General features: G+C 43.5%; 1 protein-coding gene across 1 annotated transcript in view; it reads right to left on the bottom strand.

The window, feature by feature from the left end:
- MLYCD (malonyl-CoA decarboxylase) overlaps positions 1-25,054 on the bottom strand; it is a 133,017-nt gene that overhangs the window by 89,299 nt on the left and 18,664 nt on the right. The window contains exon 2 of the mRNA XM_029608115.1: positions 2,929-3,041. Within this exon, the coding sequence (XP_029463975.1) occupies positions 2,929-3,041 (113 nt within the window). The remainder of the gene's footprint in view (positions 1-2,928; positions 3,042-25,054) is intronic.

Here is a 25,054-nt window from a genome sequence, read left to right as displayed (position 1 = left end):
GGTTAAACATATACATTTTCATACTGGCTCTCCAATACCCAGGCCATTGATTCCTGGAACTCCTGATATACTGACGCCACAACCTGGGACAGAGAATTCATTCTGATCCTTAAGTTCTTGAGAATAATAATTAAGTGCCCAAGAGGGAGGGAGGGGAAGGGAGGTGAGGGGGATTCTTAAACTTGGATTCTTAACACGGGTTTAGAACTCAGAAGGGAAGATGGTCTATTCTAGTTTTACCGTTTACTGATTTTCTGACTTTATACTTATTTACTTATGCGGAGATTCTATTTATGTATATGCCTAAGGTACATGGGAAACCTACCTATGAACCCCGTTAGACTTGCCAGCTATGTCTATAATGTATAGTCTGATGGTTTACTCCACCTATACAGAGGTGTATTTTGTGTTTTTCTCTGTAGACCTCTTGATTGTGTGCTGGAAATATTCACTGTTCATAAGTGGTTTAATGTACACACAACATGCTCTTGGTTGTTTAACTTGAAAATCCAAATAAAAAGAGTTTAAAAAAAAAAAAAAAGAAGAGGTTTGATGCTCTATCATAGATGTTAACACAGCAACGTCTGTAGAATATCTCTCTAATCTAGACAGTCTAGTCCACAGCTAGACTAATATAATAACTGGCAGATTCACAGATGTTAAACTCATCTTAGATTCCACAGAAGGAGCCACTGATTATTATCAGAGCCTTAATCATTTCTCTTGGGTCATTCCCTTCCCGCCTGTTTGGATCTGTGCCCCATTGTCCCTAGCACAGGAAGTTGCCAAGTTTAAGTGCCAACTCTACGGGCTTCATCTATGCCTCTGCAACACCTGAATTTCCTTCTCCTAAAGCACTCCCAGACATCGAATTCCAGGGAAGCAGTCTCGCATCTCCTGGCCCACTATTGTCCACCATACTCTTCACCCCCAGGATCAACTCACAGCTCCAGGTAATGAGAAACTTCCAACTGCAGGCCAGTCTCGTCCTCCTCAGGCCTGCCAACGGAGAGCCTCGGACCTCCCGACATCAGAGGAAGGAGTTCAATGGCTGTTTCTCTAAACCAACTGGCGATTTCTCTTGGGGAAAGCTCCCCACTTTCTCTGACATCGTTAAGGCAAATTCAGAAGCAAATGAGAAACTGCACGGAGAGCTCACAGGATGCTCCCCCTCTTGCCCCTTATCCTATTGCTTACTAATAAATATCTTGCAGAGCTCTATTTTGTAAGAATGCCACTAGAAATTGAGAGGAAATCCTAACTACATGGAGATTCCTTTGATGGCAACAAAGAAAGAAAAAAAAAAAAAAAAAAAGGGAACACAGCCCTGCGTCTGTATAAATCCTTACAGAGGGTAATTTTCAAATGTTTGCAGAATGGTAAAGTCTGCATGCACGCCCTACACACAACCTTACACCAAGAGATTTTCAGAGCAAGTTTATACGCAAAAAATTTGCTTTGAAAATTTGCGGGTAACTAGCCAGGTACACACAGAAATCAGGCGCAATCTGTGCGTCTACACTTATGCGCGCGCTTTTTAAAACCAAAATGTATGTGCAAGTGTGCCGACTCCACCCCCCCTATGTTTCTACTCAACCTGAATCCACGAGCATGTGCACAACCCCAGACTACTTTGCAACAGCCATTTTATTTCAATAACTTGTATTCCACAATTCATCAGTATATGCCGTGAACCACAAATCGCACACATATTGGGGCGGATTTTCAGAACCCTGCTCGCCTAAATCCGGGCGGATTTAGGCGAGCAGGGCCCTGCGCGCCGGTGCGCCTATGTTCAATAGGCCTACCGGCGCGCGCAGACCCCGGGACTCGCGTTAAGTCCCGGGGTTTGGCGAGGGGGCGTGTCGGGGGCGGGCCCGGTCGGCGCGGCGTTTTGGGGGCGGGCCCGGGGGCGTGGCCGTGCCCTCCGTACCCGCCCCCAGGTCGCGTCCCGGCGCGCTAGCGGCCCGCTGGCGCGCGGGGATTTACGTCTCCCTCCGGGAGGCGTAAATCCCCCGACAAAGGTAAGGGGGGGTTTAGACATGGCCGGGCGGGTGGGTTAGGTAGGGGAAGGGAGGGGAAGGTGAGGGGAGGGCAAAAGAAAGTTCCCTCTGAGGCCGCTCCGATTTCGGAGCGGCCTAGGAGGGAATGGGGGTAGGCTGCGCGGCTCGGCGCGCGCCGGCTATACAGAATAGATAGCCTTGTGCGCGCCGATCCAGGATTTTAGCGGCTACGCGCGTATCTACTAAAATCCCGCGTACTTTTTGCTTGCGCCTGATGCGCCAGCAAAAGTACGCCAATTCGCGCGGTTTGAAAATCTACCCCTTGTGTACATGTGTGCATATCTATATGTATGCATGTGTGTAAATGTATTTATACGTGTGTATGTGTGTGTCCAGCCCTGGCTGCTCTCTTGCTGCTAGTTAAATCATAAAATCTTTGAAGCAGGAACTTTCCTCCCCTCCCCCCTCACTAATTGTACCTGCATGATTAAACCATTTACTGGAACTGTCTCTTACATATGTACCATAGAGCTAGCAATATTCCTGGCTATTATATCACTATTTCACAAATTAACTTTTGCAAAAAGCAGTTGGCAACAGAAAATTATTATACTTGGATTTAATTAGAAGGGGAAACCAGAGAATGAAAATTAACACATTACTGGTATACTTGTTCCAGTGGAATTATTGCGCAGTTATCATCTCTACAACTTATGTGCAGCACTGGACGTATCAGCACAACATAAAACTAATGATTCACCAAAAAACCATAGCCTTAGATACCTTGAAAAGAACATGAAGCTGTTTTTCCCCCTTTATTACACAGAAGAATGATTTCCTGCAGAATCCCTACGTCTGTCCCTTTGATCATCCAGTCACTTGGGAGTCAGCATGTCAGAAGGAAGTAGGGATTCTGGATACTTACTCGCTGATCTTCTGAAGCAGCTCACAGGGCGACTGCCAAGTGACTCGCTCCAGGCTCAGGAACCCCACAGAGAACCATTCGGACAGCATACTTCTCAGTACCCCATTCATTTCCTGGGAAGGCAAAGCAATTTCATAAGCACGTCGTGACCCAGAGCACATGAAAGGTGTATCAGTGCAATCATATGGACAACACAATTTACTAGGGTGGGTGAGCGAGCAAGGGGACAAAGGATACAAGGGAAGCAAGAGAAATCGGTGGAAATATAATTAGCTAAAAATGTTAACATTTTATAGATTATTTCTACTTTGTACACAGTTTTAAAACAATACATAGTACACAATGAGTAAGGTGTCTAAAAATTGATGAGCAGGTCTTTAACTTTCTAAACAAATGTCTATACATTTTAATTTTCTTTGTAAAAAAAAAAACAAAAACCCAATACCACCTTGTTATCATAAGTTTTAATATGTGTTAATTTGTAGTTAGGATTCTTATTTCCAACTGAAATGTATACTCATATTTTTGATCACAAAATTCACTGTTTGCCATTATTTTAATGATCTTTTAGGCTTATGTTACTTCAGCAGTTTCTTCCGAGGCACTGGGTGGAATATCACAAATCACATCACAAAAACCCTGGATCTGACTAGTTCTGACTGACATCACACATCATAAAACCAATCAGATACAGACCTGCGTGTCACTATTCAAACATGGCTTGCTCCAAGGGGGTTCAAAGGATTATAGGACATCTTAAAAGATACCGGTTGGGTTTTACTAATTACCATCCACACATCTGAAACACTACAGGGGATCTGGTTTTCTTTCAAAATAAAATCACCAAAAATACATTTACTTCCAAAACAGGTGTGTTTGAATGCATTAACAAATATTTACCAAGCATCTGTATGAAGTCCAGTCATAGATGAACATTAAATTTAGGAAGACCTAACAGTTAATAATGTGGAATGCATATGGCATCAATCTCTCTCATACTGGCATCACCAGAGGCTGTAAACCACACAGATGCAGCAATTCTGCCACCCGATCTTTGTCACCCTAAGCACAGGCCTAGTATACCTATTTGCAAATCCAGACCCAAACGTACAATAAAACTGCAATTACCTACAATCAATTCCCTCTAGATTGCTAATTTTTTTCTGTATTGGTTTTTACATAAAAAGTACAAAGTGATGCCACCAAGCATGCAACAAGTTGTTCAATTATAATAATTTACCTGTGAAAACCCAACAGTTTGGCAATGATGGAGCTGCCTGTTTGTCATAAAGGAGTGGTTTACTTGGATTTCAACAAGGCTTTTGATATGGCCCTGCATAGGAAGCTTGGGAGAGGGCCACAAATTGGTAGAATGGATTACAAGTGGCTGACTGATAGATGTAAGTAATGGTAAATGAACCCTACTCTGAAGAGGAGAGTGATAAGTGGAGGTCCTCAAGGATCTGTTCTAGGACCGCTTTATTTGTATTCCAATATTATATACCGCCTGTAAAGAGTTATCCAGGCTCTGTTCAATATCTTTTTGAGATATATTACAGAAGGTAAAGTTTGTCTTTTTGCTGATGACACTAAAATCGGTAACCGAGTGGACACACCCAAAGGAGTAGAGGGAATGAGAAGTGACCTAAGAAAGCTGGAAGAGTGGTCAAAGGTTTGGCAGCATACACCGCTACCCACATTAGTGACACAAATGCTCCTCTCTCTATTGTGCTAAACTCCCATATCAAATAAGAGAAGTGGCATACAACTGCTGCAGATTCCAGCAAAATAACAAAATAATCAACTTGGTGAAAAACTCAGATTGTCCAAAATGTAGTGGCACATGTGGTGTTAGGGTGTTCAAAACAGACTTCAGAAGAAGAAATATTGGTGCAGGTTATACTGGTTGCCAGGATAAAATTCAAAATTCGGACTTTGACTTTTAAAACTCTGCAAAGGGAGGCACCTCAATATTTGAAAGATAAGGTGAGATAATATGAACCAGGTAGAAGTTTAAGATTCCTGCTATCAAAATGGTGCGAGGCCCATCAGATGCAATCCAGATGTTTTCAGTGGCAATGCCAACACTTTGGAACAGTTTACCATTGGTGATTCATCAGATTTATTTATTTATTTATTTTGCGTTTTTCTATACCGGCATTCGCGTTGGGAATCGCATCATGCCGGTTTACAATTAACAAGAGGTGAAGGAAGATAACAAATAAGAAACTTTAACAGGTGCTCAAAAAGATTGCAGTTACAATAAAACAAGGGAATTACAAAACTTGGGCAGTGAAAAGGTGAAAGGAAATAACAGTGAGAATAAATTTACCAATTAATGGTGTGAACCAGGTTATGGAGTTTGCAGAGTTATTGAATTACCATGTTGAGGTACCGTTATTAATTACCCTCTTAAGAAATTCTAAGAGTCAGTTAGTGGTGAATTAAGGTTCAAATGGGGTCTGGAAAGGCTTTCATAAATAACCACGTTTTGAGTCTTTTCCTAAATGTAGGAAGGCAGGGTTCCTGTCGCAGATCCGGAGGGATGGAGTTCCATAATGGGGGTCCTGCGGTGGAGAAAGCCCTGTCTCTGGAGGTTATAAGTCGAGTGGTTTTGGAGTGTGGTACCTGTAGGGATTCTCTGTAGGATTCTCTGATAGGTCTGGAGGAGGTATATTTTCTGAATGGGATTTGAAAGTTAAGCGGAGAGTATTGATGGATGGCTTTGTAGATGGTGGTTATGGCCTTATATATGATTCTGTAGTGAATTGGCAGCCAATGTAGGTCTTTGAGGATTGGAGAAATGTGGTCTTTTCTCCTTGTGTTTGTCAATATTCTGGTTTATTATTTATGTTTTAGAAAACTGCTGAACGCATTGTTGCTCCCAGGGAGCAGATGGTCCGAGATAATATTGACTCTGGGGATTGTAGCTGCCTTATTTTTGTTGTGTATGTGTGTTGTTTTTTAGTGCTTTACATGTTTTGTGTGTTTTATTTTTTATGTTGATACTGTATAGAAATTTTATATTTAGATCTTTTTATCATTAATATCAGAACAAACAATAGACTGTGAACCCTAATAGTACAAAGTGTTTATAACCAAAGGGTGCGACCTAATGGTTTTGATGCTGAACACAGCTGGCGCATATTAAACTTAAACAAGAAAAATGATTCCAGAGCAGAAACCCCCATCTACCCACCTCCCCAGGTCCACAGATGAGAGTCCGTTAGTAACCAACAAAGGTCCATCAATAGGCATTCAAAGTAAACTTCTAGTCCATGTAGATAAGGAATCCAGGTTAAGAAAGCCATATATTCAGAATCTCTCATTTCCTAATGGGGTGACTCCATTTACCCACCATCAGTTCCATGATTAAAAGACTAGGAATAGCATTTCTCCAAAAAGTGAAAGAGGGATCCACGTCTTCTCTCCAAAAATGCAGAATAGTAGTTCAAGCAACCATCAGGACTTCAGAAACCCACAGCCTCTGCTCATCAGAGTAAGCTCTTGCTAAAGGAAAAAAACCCCAAACTGCCAATTGAACAGAAAGAACAGTGTCCAAATATCAAATACCGGTACTTGTTTCCAAAAAGACTGAACATTAGTACAGTACCCAAAAGAAGGTCCCAAGGTTCCTACTTCAACATTACATTTATTACATAAATCAGAGTCTGTTAAACCCATCAAATAGGCTTGCCTCTGTGAAACGTATGCTCTACACAATAATCTACACTGCATTTCTCGTAGCTGTACATTTTGTGTGATGGTAGAAATGCACCCAAAGCAAGCCGTAAAGTCTGAAAAAAAGGGGTATTTAAGCTCTTGGGTCTATTTGGACCTTAAAGGTTCTAAGGGAATAGTACCTAAAGAAAATTTCAAAGATTTATGGAAAGAGGATAACGAATGCCTGGTCAGGTCTTCCATATCAAACCAGTCCTGGAATACCTCCCAAACAGGTCAATACGGTAAAGTGCGGCCGCGGTTACCCTGCTTCTAACCCGCTTTCTGCTCACTTTTCAGCCACGTTAGTCCAACCCGCGATACACTATCCCCTTTAACCCATTCTTACCGCCTCTTTAAATCACCGGGTAACCCCTTCCGCCCGCGGCATGCATATTAGATGTAAACGATCGAATTAGCTATTCCCTCCCATACAGTAACGCGCGCCCCGACTATCGCTTTTTTAACCTGCAGTTTTGCCGCGCGTTTAACCTGCGAACTTACCGCCTACCCTTACCCCTGCGTTAGAGGCAGGGGTAAGGGTAGGCGGCAAACTTTCCCCCAGCCCCCGCTCACCTGCCCTGGCCGCGTCCATGGGTGCCAGTCTCCGGGGCAGCCCCAGTCCTCTCTCCCCTCCTCCCGAGCAACGAAAGCAGAAAAATTGAAAAATAAAAAAAAAAAAAAGTAGCAGCGAAGCGACTTACTTTTCTTGCAGCCCTCCTCCGGAGACTGCCGCTCCCCTGCCTCCCGGAGGCAGCTGCCGGCGAAGATGGATGCCTGCACGGGCGAAAGCGGTCCCTGTGCATGCAATTTGGCCGCTCAAGGCGTGACGTCACGACGTTTGGCGTCACGGCGTCGCGCCTGGTGCGCGAACAAAAGTACGCGTGTGCACAACTTTATTAAATCTACCCCTACGTATCAAGAAGTTATGCTTCTGTATGGTCAGATAAAATGGCACCGCACTCCAGTATATTTCTTTTTATGGAGTCAGAAGAATGGCTCACCTTAAATCAATATAGGCAGTTTAGAATCATTAATTATATAGCTATGATAGCGTATGTGGCACTGTAGGTGGCAAGCATATAAGCCAATATGGGCTACAATAACGCAAGTCAAAACAGGTACAATAAGAAAGGGAGTTCCTTCAAGCAAGACAAGTCTCAAGAGGTGTATGGCTCTCAAGGCTAGTTAATGAAGCAGAGAAAGGAAACCTCAAACAATATTAAATGAGAGCTAGTCAGAGATGTGCCTGGAACAATTCAAATTGAGTTAATTCCCATACAGAGTTAAAACATTATTTTGACTAGTTCATTTAATGACTTCCACAAATTGCGCAAGCTATCACAACATTTATAGCAAGCCTAGAGCACCATTTTATTAACTTATAGCCTTGTAAATTACATTCTGTATTCTTAATTCCATCAAGTAACATATTTAAGCACTTTTAGCTTGTGCAATAATGTATAGCAGAAACTGGCAGACCCAAAAGAATATTAAAGACTAAAATTATAAAGGCAGACTTTTGAAAACAAGTTTTTTTTTCTTTTTAAAGGATTTATGCTCCTGAAAGTCCTGAGTTATCCACTTTCCTCTCAGAAATAACTATTACCAAGGGACGAATCCACAAAGAACACTTTGGAGAACTATACAGTGAGATGCTAAACTGTGTTTGAAGTGAACCTCATTTCTCCATCAAAGCAGAGACTGACTGTAACCAAACAGCGGCACATGAAAACCAGTAATAACCATAATATTCTATCATTTGGGCTTATAGTCTCTCCATAAGACAACAAGAAATTACACAGGGCTTCTTAACTTCATATTCAGAAGGCTGCATTGGTTTAGACTGAAATATCTAAGATGGCTCCATTTCCAGCTCCATCAGTCATCCAAAATATCAGAACAGCAGCAGACTGACAACTAATCAGCTGTCCCTTGCTCTTCAGTTTGGACCATCCAGCAAGATCATGTTGTTTCCCTACACTTTAATACAGCAAACTTATACCAGATATACAGGTCAATGCAATACTGTGCGCTGGCTGTAGCGCACGGCTCAACACGCGATTGGATGCGCATCCATAACCCCCGATGCAAAATAGGGGGTAGCGCGTCCAAAACACACGTGGCTAATATGCTCATCACATGTAAAGCCAGGATGTGAGGCTATTAGCTATTTCCCCCAATGCAAAAAAAAAAAAAAAAGGTGCCCAACACACACATGTTTACTCTCCAAAATTAATGCCTGCTCCAGACCAGGCATTAATTTTTGAGGAGCCCAAAAATTGTATAGAAAAGCAGAAAATACTTCCTCCGACAATATTGTGGCGATATTAAGTCAGAGGAAGTAAAAAATAAGAACTGTCCAAATAATTTAAAAAAAAAAAAAAATTGTGCCAACTTCAGGTTAGGAAAAAGGACACTCAATTTTACTCATTAATTGAGTGTCCATTTTCCTAACTCACTGACAACAACTTTTTCTGGGTGCCTGCTGCCAAGGCAGCGCTAGGGGTGCACAATTTCCCCCTAACGCTTCCTTTTTACCTCGGCAGCCATTTACATGATGCATCAGGCACCATGGAGAGATCGATCAGCGTGCATTAGGAGAGCGGGCGCTCAATTATGAGCGCTCATTTTCTACACGCAGATATTGCATCAGCCTGAATGGTTTAAAAATCTAAGGCTATAAGGTGAAATTTATACTTACCAGATAATTTCCTTTCCTTTAGTCCTAGCAGACCATTCCACATCTGCGGGATTCCCCTGCTTGCCAGTAGGTGGAGGCAGAGAACTTTTCCATTTTTTTTTTTTTGCTTGCTTACAGAACTCCCGCTATATACCCTGGGATAGCTGGGAGGTTCCTCAGTAGCCTCTTGTCCTAGCCTATTAGGTTTATGTCCTGCATATCTTTCATTTGGTTTTTTTTTGGTGTGTGTGTGTTTTTAAACCTCTCCCCTCTTTTTTTTTTTTTCTTTCGGGAGGGTACTTGGACTGGTCTGCTAGGACTAAAGGAAAGGAAATTCTCTCGTAAGTATAAATTTCACCTTCCTTTTTGTCCTGCAGACCAGTCCATACCTCCAGGAAGTACCTAAGCAGTAACTAATTCGGGTGGGCTGAGGCCTTAGAGGCCCCCAACACTACTTTGCTAAACTTCAGATCCTCTTTTACCTGCAGGTCTAGCCTATAATGGTTTGTGAAAGTACCCCCAGAGGACCATATGGCTGCACTACAAATATCCTGCAGTGTTGCAGCCCCACTCTCTGCCCACGAGGTTGCTTGAACTCTAGTAGAGTGGGCGCACAAAGCTCCTGGGCACTGCTTCCCCTGCGCAACATATGCCACCACTATAGCTTACCTAATCCAGCATGCAATTGAAGGCTTAGAAGCTGCCTGGCCCTCTAAAAGGACAAACAATCTGTCTGACCTCCTAAATTCATTCTTGACCTTTAAATAATGTAGCAGTATCCTTTGGACATCTAGTGGATGAGGGCTGCCCCCTGCCTGTCCCCCCACTGTCCTCCTCAGAGCTGGTGAAACAATCTCCTGATTTGCAAGAAACTGACAGCACCTTAGGTAAGAAGGATGGGTCATGACGAATAACCACCCTGTCTTTGTGAATCGACAAGTAGGGCTTCCTACAGGACAAAGCCTGGATCTCTGAGACCCTTCGGACTGAGCATATTGCTACTAGACAGATTGCCTTTAACGTTGCTCATGTAAGTGGTTCAAAGGGTGCCTTGGCCAAGGCCCTAAGGACTACACTATGGTCCCACGTGGGTATAACCTGATGCTTTAGAGGTCACATGCATTTTACTGCCCTCAAGAAACATGCTATGTCAAGGTTAGCCCCTAGGGAGTGTCCCTGCACCCAGCCCTTAAGACAGGCTAATACTGCCACCTGCACTTTGAGAAAGCCCTTTCTCTACGCCATCCTGCAGGAACTACACAATTTCCCTTGTTTTTGTTGGTTCTAGGGAGACTTTCTTTCCCTTGTACCAGTCCTCAAAAACCTTTCTACACTCTTACACCCAGAAGGTAGAGTGCCTCCTAGATCTTAACAAGGTGGCTACTACTGCCAATGAATAGCCTTTTTTCTCTAACCTGTCCCTCTGAAGAGCCAGGCTGTAAGATAATAATGATCTGACTTTCCCCACTTGACTGGGCCCTGCCTAAGCAGGCTCTCTGCTTTCCCTAGCTTTAGAAGTACACCCCTGTTCAGCCTCACTAGGTCCACATACCATGATCTTTTGAACCAGTCTGGGGCCACCAGAATGATCCAGTCCCTGTGATCTGCTGCTTTCCTCAATACTCTTGCTATTAAGGGCCATGGTGGAAATATGTATATGTATGATTATATGTATGGTCCACCGGCCACAGCTGGACTAGGGCATCTACTCCTTTTGAACCCTGTTCCTGGTCCTGCTGAAAAAGTTTTCTGCCTTGGCATTCCTTCTTGTTGCCATCAAGTCCCATTCTGGCCTTCCCCACCTCTCTACCACTCTTGAAAATGCTTCCTCTACTAATTCCCATTTTCCGTGGTCTAGCACATGCCTGCTGAGGTAGTCTGCCTGTGTGTTCTCCTTCCCTGCTATGTAATTGGCTGTTAGCCCTGCCAGGTTAATTTCTGCCCAGCTCATTAGCTGTTCCTCTTCTACCTCCCTGCCTGTTTATATAGCACACTGCTGTGGTGCTGTCGGAAAGGACTCTTACTGGCTTCACTCTGACCCTGGGGCTTACGTATTTGAGCACCAGCCTTACTGCTCTCAGCTCCACAGGTGTGTTGAGGCCTCCCTTTCCCAGGCTGACCATCTACCCTGCACCACCTGTTCTTCGCAATGCGCCCTTCAGCCTAACCTGCTGGCATCTGTCACTACCGTCACCCAGTCCAGCGGAACTAGACTGACCCTTGCTAAGTTGCTTTCTACTAACCACCAATGTAAGCTAGCTCTGGCCTTAGAGGCGAGTCTGAGCCTCTCTCCATATCTTTGCGTGCTGGGGTTCTATCTGGAGAGCAATGTTCTCAGTAGTGGGCGCAAATAAGCCTTTACCCATGGAACCACCTCTCTAGTCGCTGCCATCGACTAACACCTGCAGGTAATCTCTTGCTGCCGGTTGTCTGGCCCCTGGAAGCTTCATCACCTGGTAAATCAGCTCGTCTGCCCTTTTCCACGTCAAGCACACCTTTGCCTGCTCAGTGTCTAACTGGGTCCCCAGATACACTAACCTTTGGGAAGGCCGTAAACTCCTTTTGGCCTCATTCACTACCCAACCTAACTCCTGGAGGAGAGCCCTCACTCTCCAGGTGAAGTTGCTGCTCTCCTCCTCTGACCTGGCTCTGATCAGCCAGTCATCCAGATATGTGTGCACTGGAATACCCTCCTCCCACAGAGCTGCTGCCACTACTACAATCACCTTTGTAAAGGCTCTTGGTGCTGGGGCTATAGCCCAAACCGCAGTGCTTTGAACTGATAATAGTAACCTAGTACTGAAAAGCTCAGGTATCTGCAATGCGATTCTCTAAGGGGGATACGCAAATATTCTCCTGAAAGGTCCAGCACAGTCAGAAATTCCCCCCTTTCTGCCTGCCTTCAATGTTTCTATTCTGAACCTTCTCACTTTGAGGGCTCTGTTCACCCTTTTCAAGTCTAATACCCAGCAAAACGCCCCCTTCTTGTACAGGGAGTAACAACCTGTGCGCCCCTCTCTGGGACTGGAACTATCGCTTCTAGTGCCCCCCCCCCCCCCCCCCGTTTGTCGGGGGTCGTTCTGATCGCCTCACTTTTCTCCTACAATCTGCAGGGGGACTCCAAAAATAATTCTGGAAGTGTGGCAGCCAAACTCCAGGGAGCACCCTAGGAGGATCACCTCCAGGACCCACCTGTCCCTGGTGGCTTGGGCCCACTCCTTGAAAAACAGGTGACCGCCCACTGGAGGAGGCTCTTAAGCCCCTAACCCCCTCTCCCCCCCCCCCCCCCCGGAGCTCTGGGGGGCTCTCTCTCTAACCAGCCCTGTGCTGCTCAAAAGGGCTGTCTCAGCTGGGACCTATCTCCCTGACTACCCGGGACTCTCACTTGCCTAAACCCTCTAAACTCTTTGATCTTTTCTTTAAAGGGCCTTAAGGGACCTTTGAACCTATCCTCCGGGAGTCTCTGTGACTTTGAATCTACCAGTCTCTTCATTAGGGCGTCGAAGTCTTCCCCAAAGAGGAGAAGTCCTTTGAAGGGCAGGACACTTAACCTTGCTTTCGAGGGTGCATCCGCCACCCAATGTCCGAGCCATAAATACCTCCTTGCCGCCACCGCCACCACCGATGCCATCTAATGAGATCATACAGTGAGTCTGCCAGAAAGGCCATCCCCGACTCTATTCTGGCCATCTTATCCCCTGGGCTCTCTCCTATCCCCAACGTTTCTTCCCGGAGCTGCTGGATCATTTGACCAATGCCCCAGCTACATAACCCCCACATGCCACTGCTTGTAAGGAAAAACTGGCTGTCAAATGTTCTCTTTTAAAAGGCTTCTACCTTTCTTTCCTGTGCGTCCCTTAAGGAGACGCCCCCTTCTACCAGTAGTGTCGCCCATTTTTGACACTGTTGCCACTGGAGTGTCTAGTTTGGGGACTTTTAGTAACCTGCCAACTACCTGTTGTAGTGGATAGAGGGAGGTCAGTAAGGATCTTGCTTTCAGGGCTGAATCGGGCGCGACCCATTTTCCCTCAATCATCTCCTTCTATAGCAGGGTGGAGAGGATTGGGTCCCCTTGCAAGTTCTTTTCCTCCTCATCTTCTTTGCCGGACTCCTGCAGGCTTTAAGGCTTGCATAACCTTTACTATGAGAAGGCTCAGTTCTTCCTTCCTGAACAATCTCCTCCTTCACTGCCCTCCTCCATCCACGGGAGCTTTCTCTGGGATTTCTAAACCCTCTGCATCACTCTCCGAACTACCAGGGAAGGGCGGGGGGGAGGGGGGGGGGATAGCTCCCCCTGTCCTGGGTTTCTTTAAACCTGGCGTGTATTGGGAGCCCAATGGGGAACTACTTCTCGGGGACCTTCTAGTGTAGCCACTTTGGCTTTCATTTCTTTACAGGCCTGGAGCATTAGCAAGATAAATTCTGTGGAAAACTCAGGTTTCCTGTGCTATGCTTTGCCCCCTTCCCTCTAGGGCTTCTCTCTCTATCTCAGAACCTGCCTATACCTCAGCTGCATCCCCCCCACGATGGGCCCTCTGCCCGATCAAGCTGCTCTCGCGGTTTCCTCTGAGCCGGCATCAGCGGCACATCTACTTGCAGCCCGCCCCTCTCCTCACCTGATCTCCACTGTCTGTTTTATGGCCATACACAGCCATCACAGCGGGGGCAAAAGGAGCCCACAATGGAGCTCCTCCTTGTCCCACATTGTGCGCATTTCCGGCCCCTCTCGGCCACGCATCTTGCTACTGGAGGGGGAGAAGCCTGTGTTCCCGCCGCTGTGGCTAAGGACGCCGAACCGTTCCCTATGAGTGTGTGCCTCCCCCTTCCTGGACTGCCCTCTGCAGACCGCAACTTGCTTAGGACTACTCCGGGGCTTTTTTTTTTTTTTCCTCAAAAGGTGAGGAGGGGTTCTTCCCAGAGTCTAATTACCTTGCCCTGTTAATTCTTCTATTTTTTTTTTATAGTTCCTAGCTCTCCCAGTATATACACTCCCACCTAACCGGAGGCAGAGAACTACTGAGGAACCTCCCAGCTATCCCAGGATATTTAGTGTGAGCGACATAAGCAAGAAAAAAAAAAAATGTGGAAAAAGTTCTCTGCCTCCACCTACTGATAAGCAAGGGAATCCCGCAGGCATGGACTGGTCTGCAGAACGAAAAAGGAAGAAACTATTTTTTTTAAAAAACCTCATATGATTTCAAGCCTGCTCCCTTTACTGTCTATATTGCTCTCTCTCTCTCTCGTTCATTCATATTTCAAAGGCAAGTCACTTTATCTCCTGTTGCCTCAGGTACCCATTTAGAAAAAGAAAGGATTACAGAATGTTGTCAGCGGCAAAACTATGCTTACTGAATAAGGAACTCCTCCTATTTTTTTATTTATTTCAGAATATATTCAAACAGAGCTAGATGAATCCTACATACCAGATTTCCATCGTGTCTAAAAATTACATCATGGTGCTCAAGACTTGCTGCCACTCCCCTGCATCCCTCCCAACACATTCATCCAACTACAAGCCCAAACTAATGCACTCATCACCCCTTCTCTCCATCCTCTATCTATCCTCCACTCCCCCCGCCAACAGGAGGCCCCCATGATAACCTTGCACCCAGGACTTGTCCAGCCCTGGCCTTAGCCCAGGCTTTTTTGAAATCTGTTAATGATTTGGCCTCCAGCAGGAAGTCATGACCACGTACAAGCATTGAAGAGTCTGTGCTACTGCCCATACAGTCCCTCCTGACGCAGGCGTTGTTGGCGAAACTTGGTGTCCGTGTCAGGGGACAGATTGACTCGCTGTAAAAATGTGTTTTGGAAGTTAGGAGCCTCTTCACTAATAAGTTGCACGTTATCACCATTGAGTATTTGATGAAAGTTTTTTGAGAATAGACATCTATACCATGCGTCCATATCTACAAACAGGTAATGTGTACATACATAAATACTGGAGTGGAGGAACAGCAGGCTGTGAACTGGGGAAGGAAATCCCACAGCTGCTCCTTGTGAGCTTGGGCAAGTCACTTCATCCTCCATTACCTCAGGGCCCGATTTACTAAGGCTTTTCTCCTATTCTGTGACTATGGGAAAAATACATAGTAAATCTGTTTGGAAAGCCCTCTGGGGATAGGGAAATACATACAGTACCCGAATATAATACGATCTGAAGAATCTAAAAGGTGAAATATAAATCAGATAATGCTTCTGCTACCTTCTCCATCCCGAGAATCCCGTTACACAAAACATTCATGCAGAGGGCTCTGCTTTAGCAAGTGGGCAGCACAGCAGACTAATAAGAACATGCCACACTGGGTCAGACCAAGGGTCCATCAAGCCCAGCATCCCGTTTCCAACAGTGGCCAATGCAAGTACCCAAAAGCTAAGTCTATCCCACGCCACTGTTGCTAATAGCAGTGGCCATTCTCTAAGTCAACTTAACCAATAGCAAGTAATGGACTTCTCCTCCAAGAACTCATCCAATCCTTTTTTAAACACAGCTACACTAACTGCAATAACCACATCCTCTGGCAACAAATTCCAGAGTTTAATTGTGCATTGAGTGAAAAAGAACTTTCTCCAATTAGTTTTAAATGTGCCACATGCTAACTTCAAGGAGTGCCCCCTAGTCTATTATCCGAAAGAATAACTGATTCACATTAACCCGTTCTAGACCTCTCATGATTTTAAACACCTCTATCATATCCCCCCTCAGCCATCTCTTCTCCAAGCTGAAAAGTCCTAATCTCTTTAGTCTTTCCTCATAGGGGATCTGTTCCATTCCCTTTATCATTTTGGTTGCCCTTCTCTGTACTTTCTCCATCGCAACTATATCTTTTTTGAGATGTGGTGACCAGAATTATACACAGTATTCAAGGTGCGGTCTCACCATGGAGCGATACAGAGGCATTATGACATTTTCCGTTTTATTCACCATTCCCTTTCTAATAATTCCCAACATACTGTTTGCTTTTTTGACTGCCGCAGCACACTGAACCGACGATTTCAATGTGTTATCCACTATGACGCCTAGATCTTTCTTGGGTGGTAGCTCCTAATATGGAACCTAACATCGTGTAACTATAGCATTGGTTATTTTTCCCTATATGCATCATCTTGCACTTATCCACATTAAATTTCATCCGCCATTTCGATGCCTAATTTTCCAGTCTCAGAAGGTCTTCCTGCAATTTATCACAATCTGCTTGTGATTTAACTACTCTGAACAATTTTGTATCATCTGCAAATTTGATTACCTCACTCATTGTATTTCTTTCCAGATCATTTATAAATATAATTGGGCCAATGCAGGAAAGTGCGCTCAGTCTGATCGCACTGTTAGCCCCCATTTGGCCGCGCGTTTCGATGCGCTATTTCTACCCCTTATACAATAAAGGGTAATAGCACATGGAAAACGCGCGGCCAACCCCCCCGAAACTAATAGCACCCGAAACATGCAAATGCAGGTTGATGGGCCTATTAGTCATTCCCTCAATATACAGAAAATAAAATGTGCAGCAAAGCCGCACATTTTACTTTCAGAAATTAACGCCTGCCAAAGGCAGGAGTTAATTTCGGCCAGCACCGAGAAAGTGTACAGAAAAGCAAAACTGCTTTTCTGTACACCCTCCGACTTAATAACATAGTGATATTAAGTCGGAGGCCCCAAAAATAAAAAAAAATTGAAAATCTGCCCGCGGGTTGGAAGATTGAACGCTCAACTTCGCCGGCATCCGTTTTCCGAACCAGTGGTGTCAGCAGGTTCAAGAACCGACGCCGGTAAAATTGAGCATCAGCTGTCAAACCCGCTGATAGCCGCCGCTTCTGTCAAAAAGGAGGCGCTAGGGACGCGTTAGTGTCCCTAGCGCCTTTTACCACGGGCCCTCATTTGCCTAGGGGCCGATACTGAATCACACGCCCAGGAGAGTGGCCTGGGTTCTCACCGGCTCTCCCGCGGGTTTTCTGTATCGGCCCGATTGAAAAGTACGGGTCCCAATACAGATCCCTGAGGCACTCCACTGCCCACTCCCTTCCACTGAGAAAATTGTCCATTTAATCCTACTCTGTTTCCTTTTAGCCAGTTTGCAATCCACGAAAGGACATCGCTACCTAACCCATGACTTTTTACTTTTCCTAGAAGCCTCTCATGAGGAACTTTGTCAAACGCCTTCTGAAAATCCAAATATACTACATCTACAGGTTCACCTTTATCTACATGATTATTAACTCCTTCGAAAAAGTGAAGCAGATTTCTGAGGCAAGACCTGCCTTGGGTAAAGCCATGCTGACTTTGTTCCATTAAACCATGTCTTTCTATATGTTCTGTGATTTTGATATTTAGAACACTTTCCACTATTTTTCCTAGCACTGAAGTCAGACTAACTGGTCTGTAGTTTCCGGGATCACCCCTGATGCCCTTTTTAAATATTGGGGTTACATTAGCCACCCTCCAGTCTTCAGGTACAATGGATGATTTTATTGATAGGTTACAAATTTTTACTAATAGGTCTGAAATTTCATTTTTGAGTTCCTTCAGAACCCTGGGGTTATACCATCTAGTCCAGGTGATTTACAATTCTTCAGTTTCTCAATCAGGCCTACCACATCTTCTAGGTTCACCGTGATTTGGTTCTTCCTCCAAGGCAGCACAAGGGCTGCCAGTCTGAAGTTGGGACTTGGCTACTATGTCCCTGAAGGTCTCTATACACCTCTCTGTCTGCCTCAGCTCCTCCAGGTCTGCCACTCTAGCCTCCAGAGATCGGACTCATTCTCTGAGAGACAGGAGCTCTTTGCATCACATGCACAATTTCTCACCAGCGGGTAAAAAAATCATACATGTGACACTTGATGCTAAAGACTGGGAAGCCCCCCTCTTGCTGCTGGACTGCTGCCATCATCTCAAATTTGTTCAGTTCCTAGTTAAGTTTTAGGTTGCTATGGGAGTAGGAATGTGTCTAATTAACATCCTTTAAATGTATTAGTGAATTCACTATATGTCTGGTAGTGGCCTACAGAGGAATGATCAAACTCTCAATAAGGTTTGTTGGGGGTTTTTTTGGTGTGTGAGTGTGAGAGAAAGAGAGAGTGGTACCTGCCTATAGATTAAAGGATGAGCTAGGGGTGGGTGGGGAAATACAAACAGTCTAACTTCAGTTAGTCAGCCAGAGTGACTCACTGCTCTCTTGATTAACAAGTGTTGGTACCTAATCAAACCAAATCACACTACCTTAACACCTTTCCAAGGTGAGTGCTGAAGTTTTCAACCTTTTTACTTAGGTATACACTGCCCCTAGCTTATTTCTAGCTTCTGGCTACTTTTTTTTTCTTTTTAATATACAAACAAACACTAACTTCTGCTGCCTTACAGACTATTAAAAATAAACACACTAACTACTGCTTATTAGCTGCCTTACTGACTATTTAAAAATACAAAGTCTAACTTCAGTTTATTCCCTGCCTTACTATTAAAAGCACAAACACACTAAATAATATTATGAAAGAAAATTTCCCAAGCAAAAACTTACTGATTCCTTTCAGCCACCAGCAAGGTGATCTTCAACATCTGGGACAGATGTAATCAACAGATTTTGGTGTTTTGTATGTGGTGTGAAGCCGGGATGTGAGTTATAAAAGTATTATTAGCTGGTGATAAGGAGAGGTCACTGTATGTAGTAGTGCTAAGCTTGTGCTGTAAGCAGTCAGTATGAATGTGTTCTGCAATATACAGCAGTACAATATGCCTGCATCATATGCATCTCTTAATATAGTTCTATGAATGTGTGTGGTCTCTCTATAAAGATGAGAGGTATATATGCGCAAAAGGTTTGCTTGTGTGTAAAGTGAATGGAGCGTAAATGCGTGAGAGTTGTGATTGAATATGTGAGAAAGGGAATAAATTTGTAAATGAAAGTAAACCTAGCTTCAGAACAGGATAAGAGACCATATGCATAGGCTAGTGCAGATGCTAGGGTTGCCAAAGCATTTAAGAGACGAGCTGCAGCAGGAAAAGCATCATTGACGCACTCTGTATTACTTGCTTGGCTTACTGACCTGGAGATTTGTAATAATGTTCTGACGTGGTTTGAATCTTATTTTTTTGAACTGAGCCCAGAAGGTGTTTTTCTTTACTGACCGGTGTTCCCCAGGAGTCAGCACACTCTGCAATATTGTTTAACATCTACTTTAGGAATATCTGAAAAGTTTTAGCTGACATAGGAGTCATCTATCCCATCTTCACTGACAATATTCAATTTGCTACTACAGTAACATCATTGAAAGAAGCCAAGACAAAAGTAGTGATGTGCTTTTCCACTGTACAGCACTGGTTAACTGCCAACAAATTAATATTAAACCGTTGTACACAGATTCTATTTTTATCTAGATTTCCGAAACCTAATGCTTCTCTGACTCTTCTCCTTGAAGATCATACGATTCTTATTTCAAATCAAGAGGGATATTTACTAAAGGTTTTCTCCCATTCTGTGTCTATGGGGAAAATGCTTATTAAATGACCCCTCCAAGTTAGGAACTTGTGCTTATTTGACACTACCCTATCATTTAAGCACACTATTACATGAATTATTTTTTAAGCTTTGGATGTTAAGCCTTTCTTGTCCACTGACCATTTCCAAACAATTCTCCAGACCTTGGTTACCTCTGGCGTAGGCTATTGTACTGCAATGTATATTGGATTGGCATCAGCCTCAGCACATCCTCTCCAGGTGGTACAGAATGCCACTGCCAGACTGTAGACGAGGGTAGATCGATATGAACACACCTCTTGAATTCTCTCCAAACTGCACTGGCTCCCGGTGGTGGATAGAATTAAGTTTAAAATTCTCACAATAATTTATAAGGTCCTCTTTCAAAGTGCCACTCAGCAATCTGTGCACTTCTGAAGACTTATACTCCATGCAGAATATTGCACACTCAGGGAAAAAATAATTTGGAAATTCTCTCCCTGCAAAACCAGGGATCATACTTTTGCCAGAGCAGGCCCAAAAATACAGAATGCATTAGCAGAGTCATTCAGGGCTGAATCTGATTACAAACGTTTTTGTAAGAATCGAAGGCCATTCTGTTGACTGAGGCATTTACTGTTTCACCTGAATAATCAGTAACAAGTGTCTGAGGTTTTATTCTTTGGCAGTCTAGATTATTAAATGTAGCAAATCGTACTGTATTTTATTTCATGTTTATTTTATATATGCTTGGAACTCGCTTACAATAAAGTGAATGCAAGTAATAAATCTTTTTAAAATTAAAAAAAGCAACACTTGCATAGGAAAGGTTAGCCAGTGTTTAATAGGAGGCGGCTGTTAAAATTTAGGGGATATCTGATCTGAGTGTAAAAAAAAAGGGGGTTGTTCATGCTAAACTTTCCTATTTTTGCACATGCTTAATCAAATTGCTCCCAAAGGATGTAATGGCAGCTATGAGACTAAAGCAGTGCTCTGGCTGGATCCAATGCCAGCCTCCAGGCAGGAATACATATATTTGGGTATTCTGGGGGCAAATCAAAGGCAAGTATGTATTGGGGTGAATAATTTATAAATATGCCTGCAGTTGACATGAAGGGAGAGTCTATGATGGCTCCTCCTGTGTGTGGCAAATATATTTTCCTTCACGCTGTGATATCGTTTTATCTCAAGATTTGAGAATATTTGCTTTTATGATAGTTGTTCAGCAAAACTAATATTTCAAACTATTTGTTCCCCCCTGAGGCCAAAAAGGACGTGAGTGGATTGAGCTCCTTATAGAGCAGAGTGAAAACTCAGACACAAATTTCATAACAGATACAAGGAGAGCAAGACAAGTGTTGTCATATGTCTATCATCCCACATCACGGCACTATCTTTACTGGCAAGGTAATTTTCCAAAATGTCTCAACTGAAATCCTTTTTATCAGTAAAAACACAATTAACCTGAGGAAGCATCCATGCTGGTGGAATTTGCACTTCCAGACTCTGCTCACAGCCGCATTATCTCAATCAGGTATTTCAATCTACACTAAAATGCCTGCAGCTATAATTAAATCAACTCTTCTCTTCCCCAAATGAAGCTTCTGAAGCAAAGTTGGTGCTAATGACCACAATAATGAAGTTTGCAAGTCAGATCCATCCTGAGCCACAGATTTAGAAAATGTTATTTGTCCATTTCATTACTTTAGGACAATTAACCAGACCGTACTCTAATTCCAGTCCTCCGCCTCTTCCACTCCTCTACATATGTCTGAGAATTACTGCAGCCTGCTCAAAGCATCAAAAGTAAACCTAAAAACTTTTACACTGGTCCCTCCTTCATAAACTGTGGTTATAAGCAGAAGACAGCTAAGGGTACTAGAACAAACTTAATTAAAAAAAAAAGTATCAGGTAACTCAGGGAGTCAAGATCCGCACTTGGCTCATATCCCCTACCACCAACAAAGACAACAACAACTTTTGGCGTTATAAAAGGCCGCAGTTTATTAACTAATTAACTAACCCGAGCCCATACAATACATTATCCATTTAACAAATATATACAAACCCCCCCCCCAACAATCCTTATCTCCATCCTTATCCACCTCAGCCACCACATCCCAGCGGTAAGGCATAAGAAATAATTCCTCCCCCCCTTGCTTACCCCGCCTCGTCCCAGCGAGAGTAAGCTCCGGCCTTGAGCTTAGCCCCTTGCTCGTTGGCTGCCCCTTGTAGGAGCCTCCCCAGCTACACGGGACTCACACCCCCCAATGTCCTTTTCACAATGCCTTATAAACAAAACACAGTTTGGGCTCGGGTTTACGCCATAAAACAAGGATGATGAAGTCACCCTTGTTCCCCCACTGCGGCCCTTCAGACTGTACCAATCACTTTCTCCAGTCCCTCCTGCAAGTCGTTATTGAAGAGGTCTATCCCTACGTCGGACAGATGCACCCCCATCCCCTCAAAACATTCCTTTGTTCTCCTCCCACGACCACTCATGACGAACCCAAAAACCTCCCTGCCTCTCAATCCACCGTCCAATTTGCCTGTTTAATTTTTTCACCACCCCCCCCCCCTTCCAGATCTGTTCCTCCCTGAGTGTCCACCTAACTATGTCAGACCATTCCAGTTTAATGCTAGGCCAAAGTACCGCTGCCTCGAGGACCTTTGCTCAACACCCGCCGCATCCTGCCTGCTCTACCTGCCGCTCCCAGCCTCTCTCCCGGAACCTCTCTCTCCTGCCTACCTCTCCCCGATTGATTCTCCCCTGCTGCGCTGTGCACTCTCACCTTTTCCTTCTCTTTTTTTCTCCCTCTCCCACAGACGCAGACGAGCCGAACCGACGGTAGGAATGGCGCTCCGCCCCCACTGTCGACGCCTGTGTTCGCCCCTTCGTTCGCACCAGAAAGAGACAGACCAGTACACATAACCTCTACGCTCACAAAATCAAACGTGGACCAGGACAGACCCGAAAGAAAACCAATCCAGATCTGCTGCAATCAAGGTAAGTATAGCCATACACTCCCTCACACAACATACAAATCAAATAACTATAAGGAAACAAAATTGGCTAACTTAAACAACCTCATTCAAATCAAAACCAATAACTATGTTAATGCAAGCAAATTATTAATGCTAACATTTTTATTAGTCAACGCACAATCAATTTCCAAAAAGTTCCCCGTAATCACAGACCTATTATTCGACACTAAACCAAATTTCATACCTATAACTGAATCCTGGCTGAAAAAATCCAATACAGTCATAAAAAATCAATTAGCATATAGAAATTATGATATTTTCTCAATCCCCAGAATAAACAAAAGAGGTGGTGGATTGCTATTGATAATTGAAAACAATTTAACTGTAAATTAAAATCCATCGCCACAGACTAACCATGAAATTGCCATTTTTGAAACTCATAGCCTCCAAATCTGCCTCTTATATTGTCCACCCAGTTTACTAGAATTAAACATCTCACCGTTAATTGAATTCCTCACAGCTCACCTAGATACGGTAAAACCCACCATAGTACTAGGAGATTTCAATCTACACATGGATAAAATACCCCCCTCTAATACCTGCCAGACACTATTAGATGCAATGAATGCACTTGGCTTTCAGTTAATCACAGACAAACCCACACACAGGGCCGGACACTCACTTGACCTTACATTCATAAACACTAACCACCTCGAAGAAAAAAAACACTAGTTGCACACAAATCCCATGGTCAGATCACCTCCTCATTAAAACCACATTAGCAGTTACAAAAATAACGGAAAATCCAAAAAAGAAACCAATGATAATCACTTATCGCCCACCATTTAACACTGTAATGCTAAAAGACAAACCACAAGATGAACTTAAATCTTTTAATCACCCAGACAACAGCCTGGATCAACCTGACTAGAGAGTTGGTGGATAACATAAACCCCCAAAAAACCTTAATCGCAAAAGAACCAAAACAAAAAAAACCCATGGTATACGAAACATATTAAGGAACTGAAACAAAAACTTAGGGGAAAATAGAGAAAATCTGGCAAAACCACAAATCGGTCGACCACCTGACACTATATTGGTAACAACTAGCCTTTTACAAAAAAACAATTCTTGAAGCCAAAAAAACTTACTTTAGCACAAAGATAGAAAAACGCATGAATAACCCCAGAACCCTATTCAAAATAGTTGATAATCTTACCAAAGACAACGCAAACTCACCAGAGAATTTACCCGAAAACAGATGCAATGAAATAGCTAGATTCTTCAATGATAAAATTGAGACCCTGAGAAACAAAATACCTAACACACCCAAACAAGAGATTAAAATGTGTAAAAGAGACATGACACCATGGTCCGAATTTATCGAAATAACCGACTACCAGGTTGAGAACATGATCAAGAAACTAAATCTCGCCCCACACCAAATAGATTCATTACCCATAGTAGAAATAAAAAAGCTTACTGAAATCACCGCTCTTACTTTTTCAAAAATTATAAACTACTCCCTAGAAGGAGGATACATGCCAGACACACTGAAAGGAGCAATCATCAAACCAATAATCAAAAAGAAAAACATGGACTCCCAAATACTAGCAAACTACAGACCAGTGTCAAACTTACCTCTAATGGCCAAATTAATTGAAAAAACAGTACAAACACAGCTATCTGAGCACTTAGATAATAACAATATCCTTTACCCATCCCAGCACGGTTTCCGTAAGCACTATAGTACTGAAACACTCCTACTTGCTCTAACAGATAATATACTAAGAGGGTTCGACAACGGAAAACAATATATTCTGATATTACTAGATTTATCAGCAGCTTTTGACACAGTGAATCACATAATACTAATCAAAAGGCTTGAGGAAATAGGTCTACAAGACAAAACAATCAAATGGTTCAGATCATATCTAAACAACAGAACTTTTCAAGTTCAAATTAAAAACACGCTATTCGACAAGATTACCTTGAAAACAGGAGTCCCACAAGGATCAGCACTATCCGCTACGCTGTTCAACATATATCTTCTACCCCTTTGCCATCTCCTCGCTGGACTTGGAATCATACACTACATCTACGCTGACGTCATCCAGTTAATCCTACCAATCGATGAAACTATTGAAAAAACAATAGGCCTAAGCCATGATGTATCTGAAAATAATAAAACAACTTCTAAACCAAATGGAGCTAATAATCTACATTGAAAAAACCGAATTTATACACTTAGAAAGGAAAAGCATGAATATTACACAAACTCCAATAT

This window comes from Rhinatrema bivittatum, chromosome 7 (assembly GCF_901001135.1).
Source record: "Rhinatrema bivittatum chromosome 7, aRhiBiv1.1, whole genome shotgun sequence".
Taxonomy (NCBI): domain Eukaryota; kingdom Metazoa; phylum Chordata; class Amphibia; order Gymnophiona; family Rhinatrematidae; genus Rhinatrema; species Rhinatrema bivittatum.
Note: the sequence above shows the minus strand (reverse complement) of the source record. Positions and strands in the feature narration are given on the sequence as shown.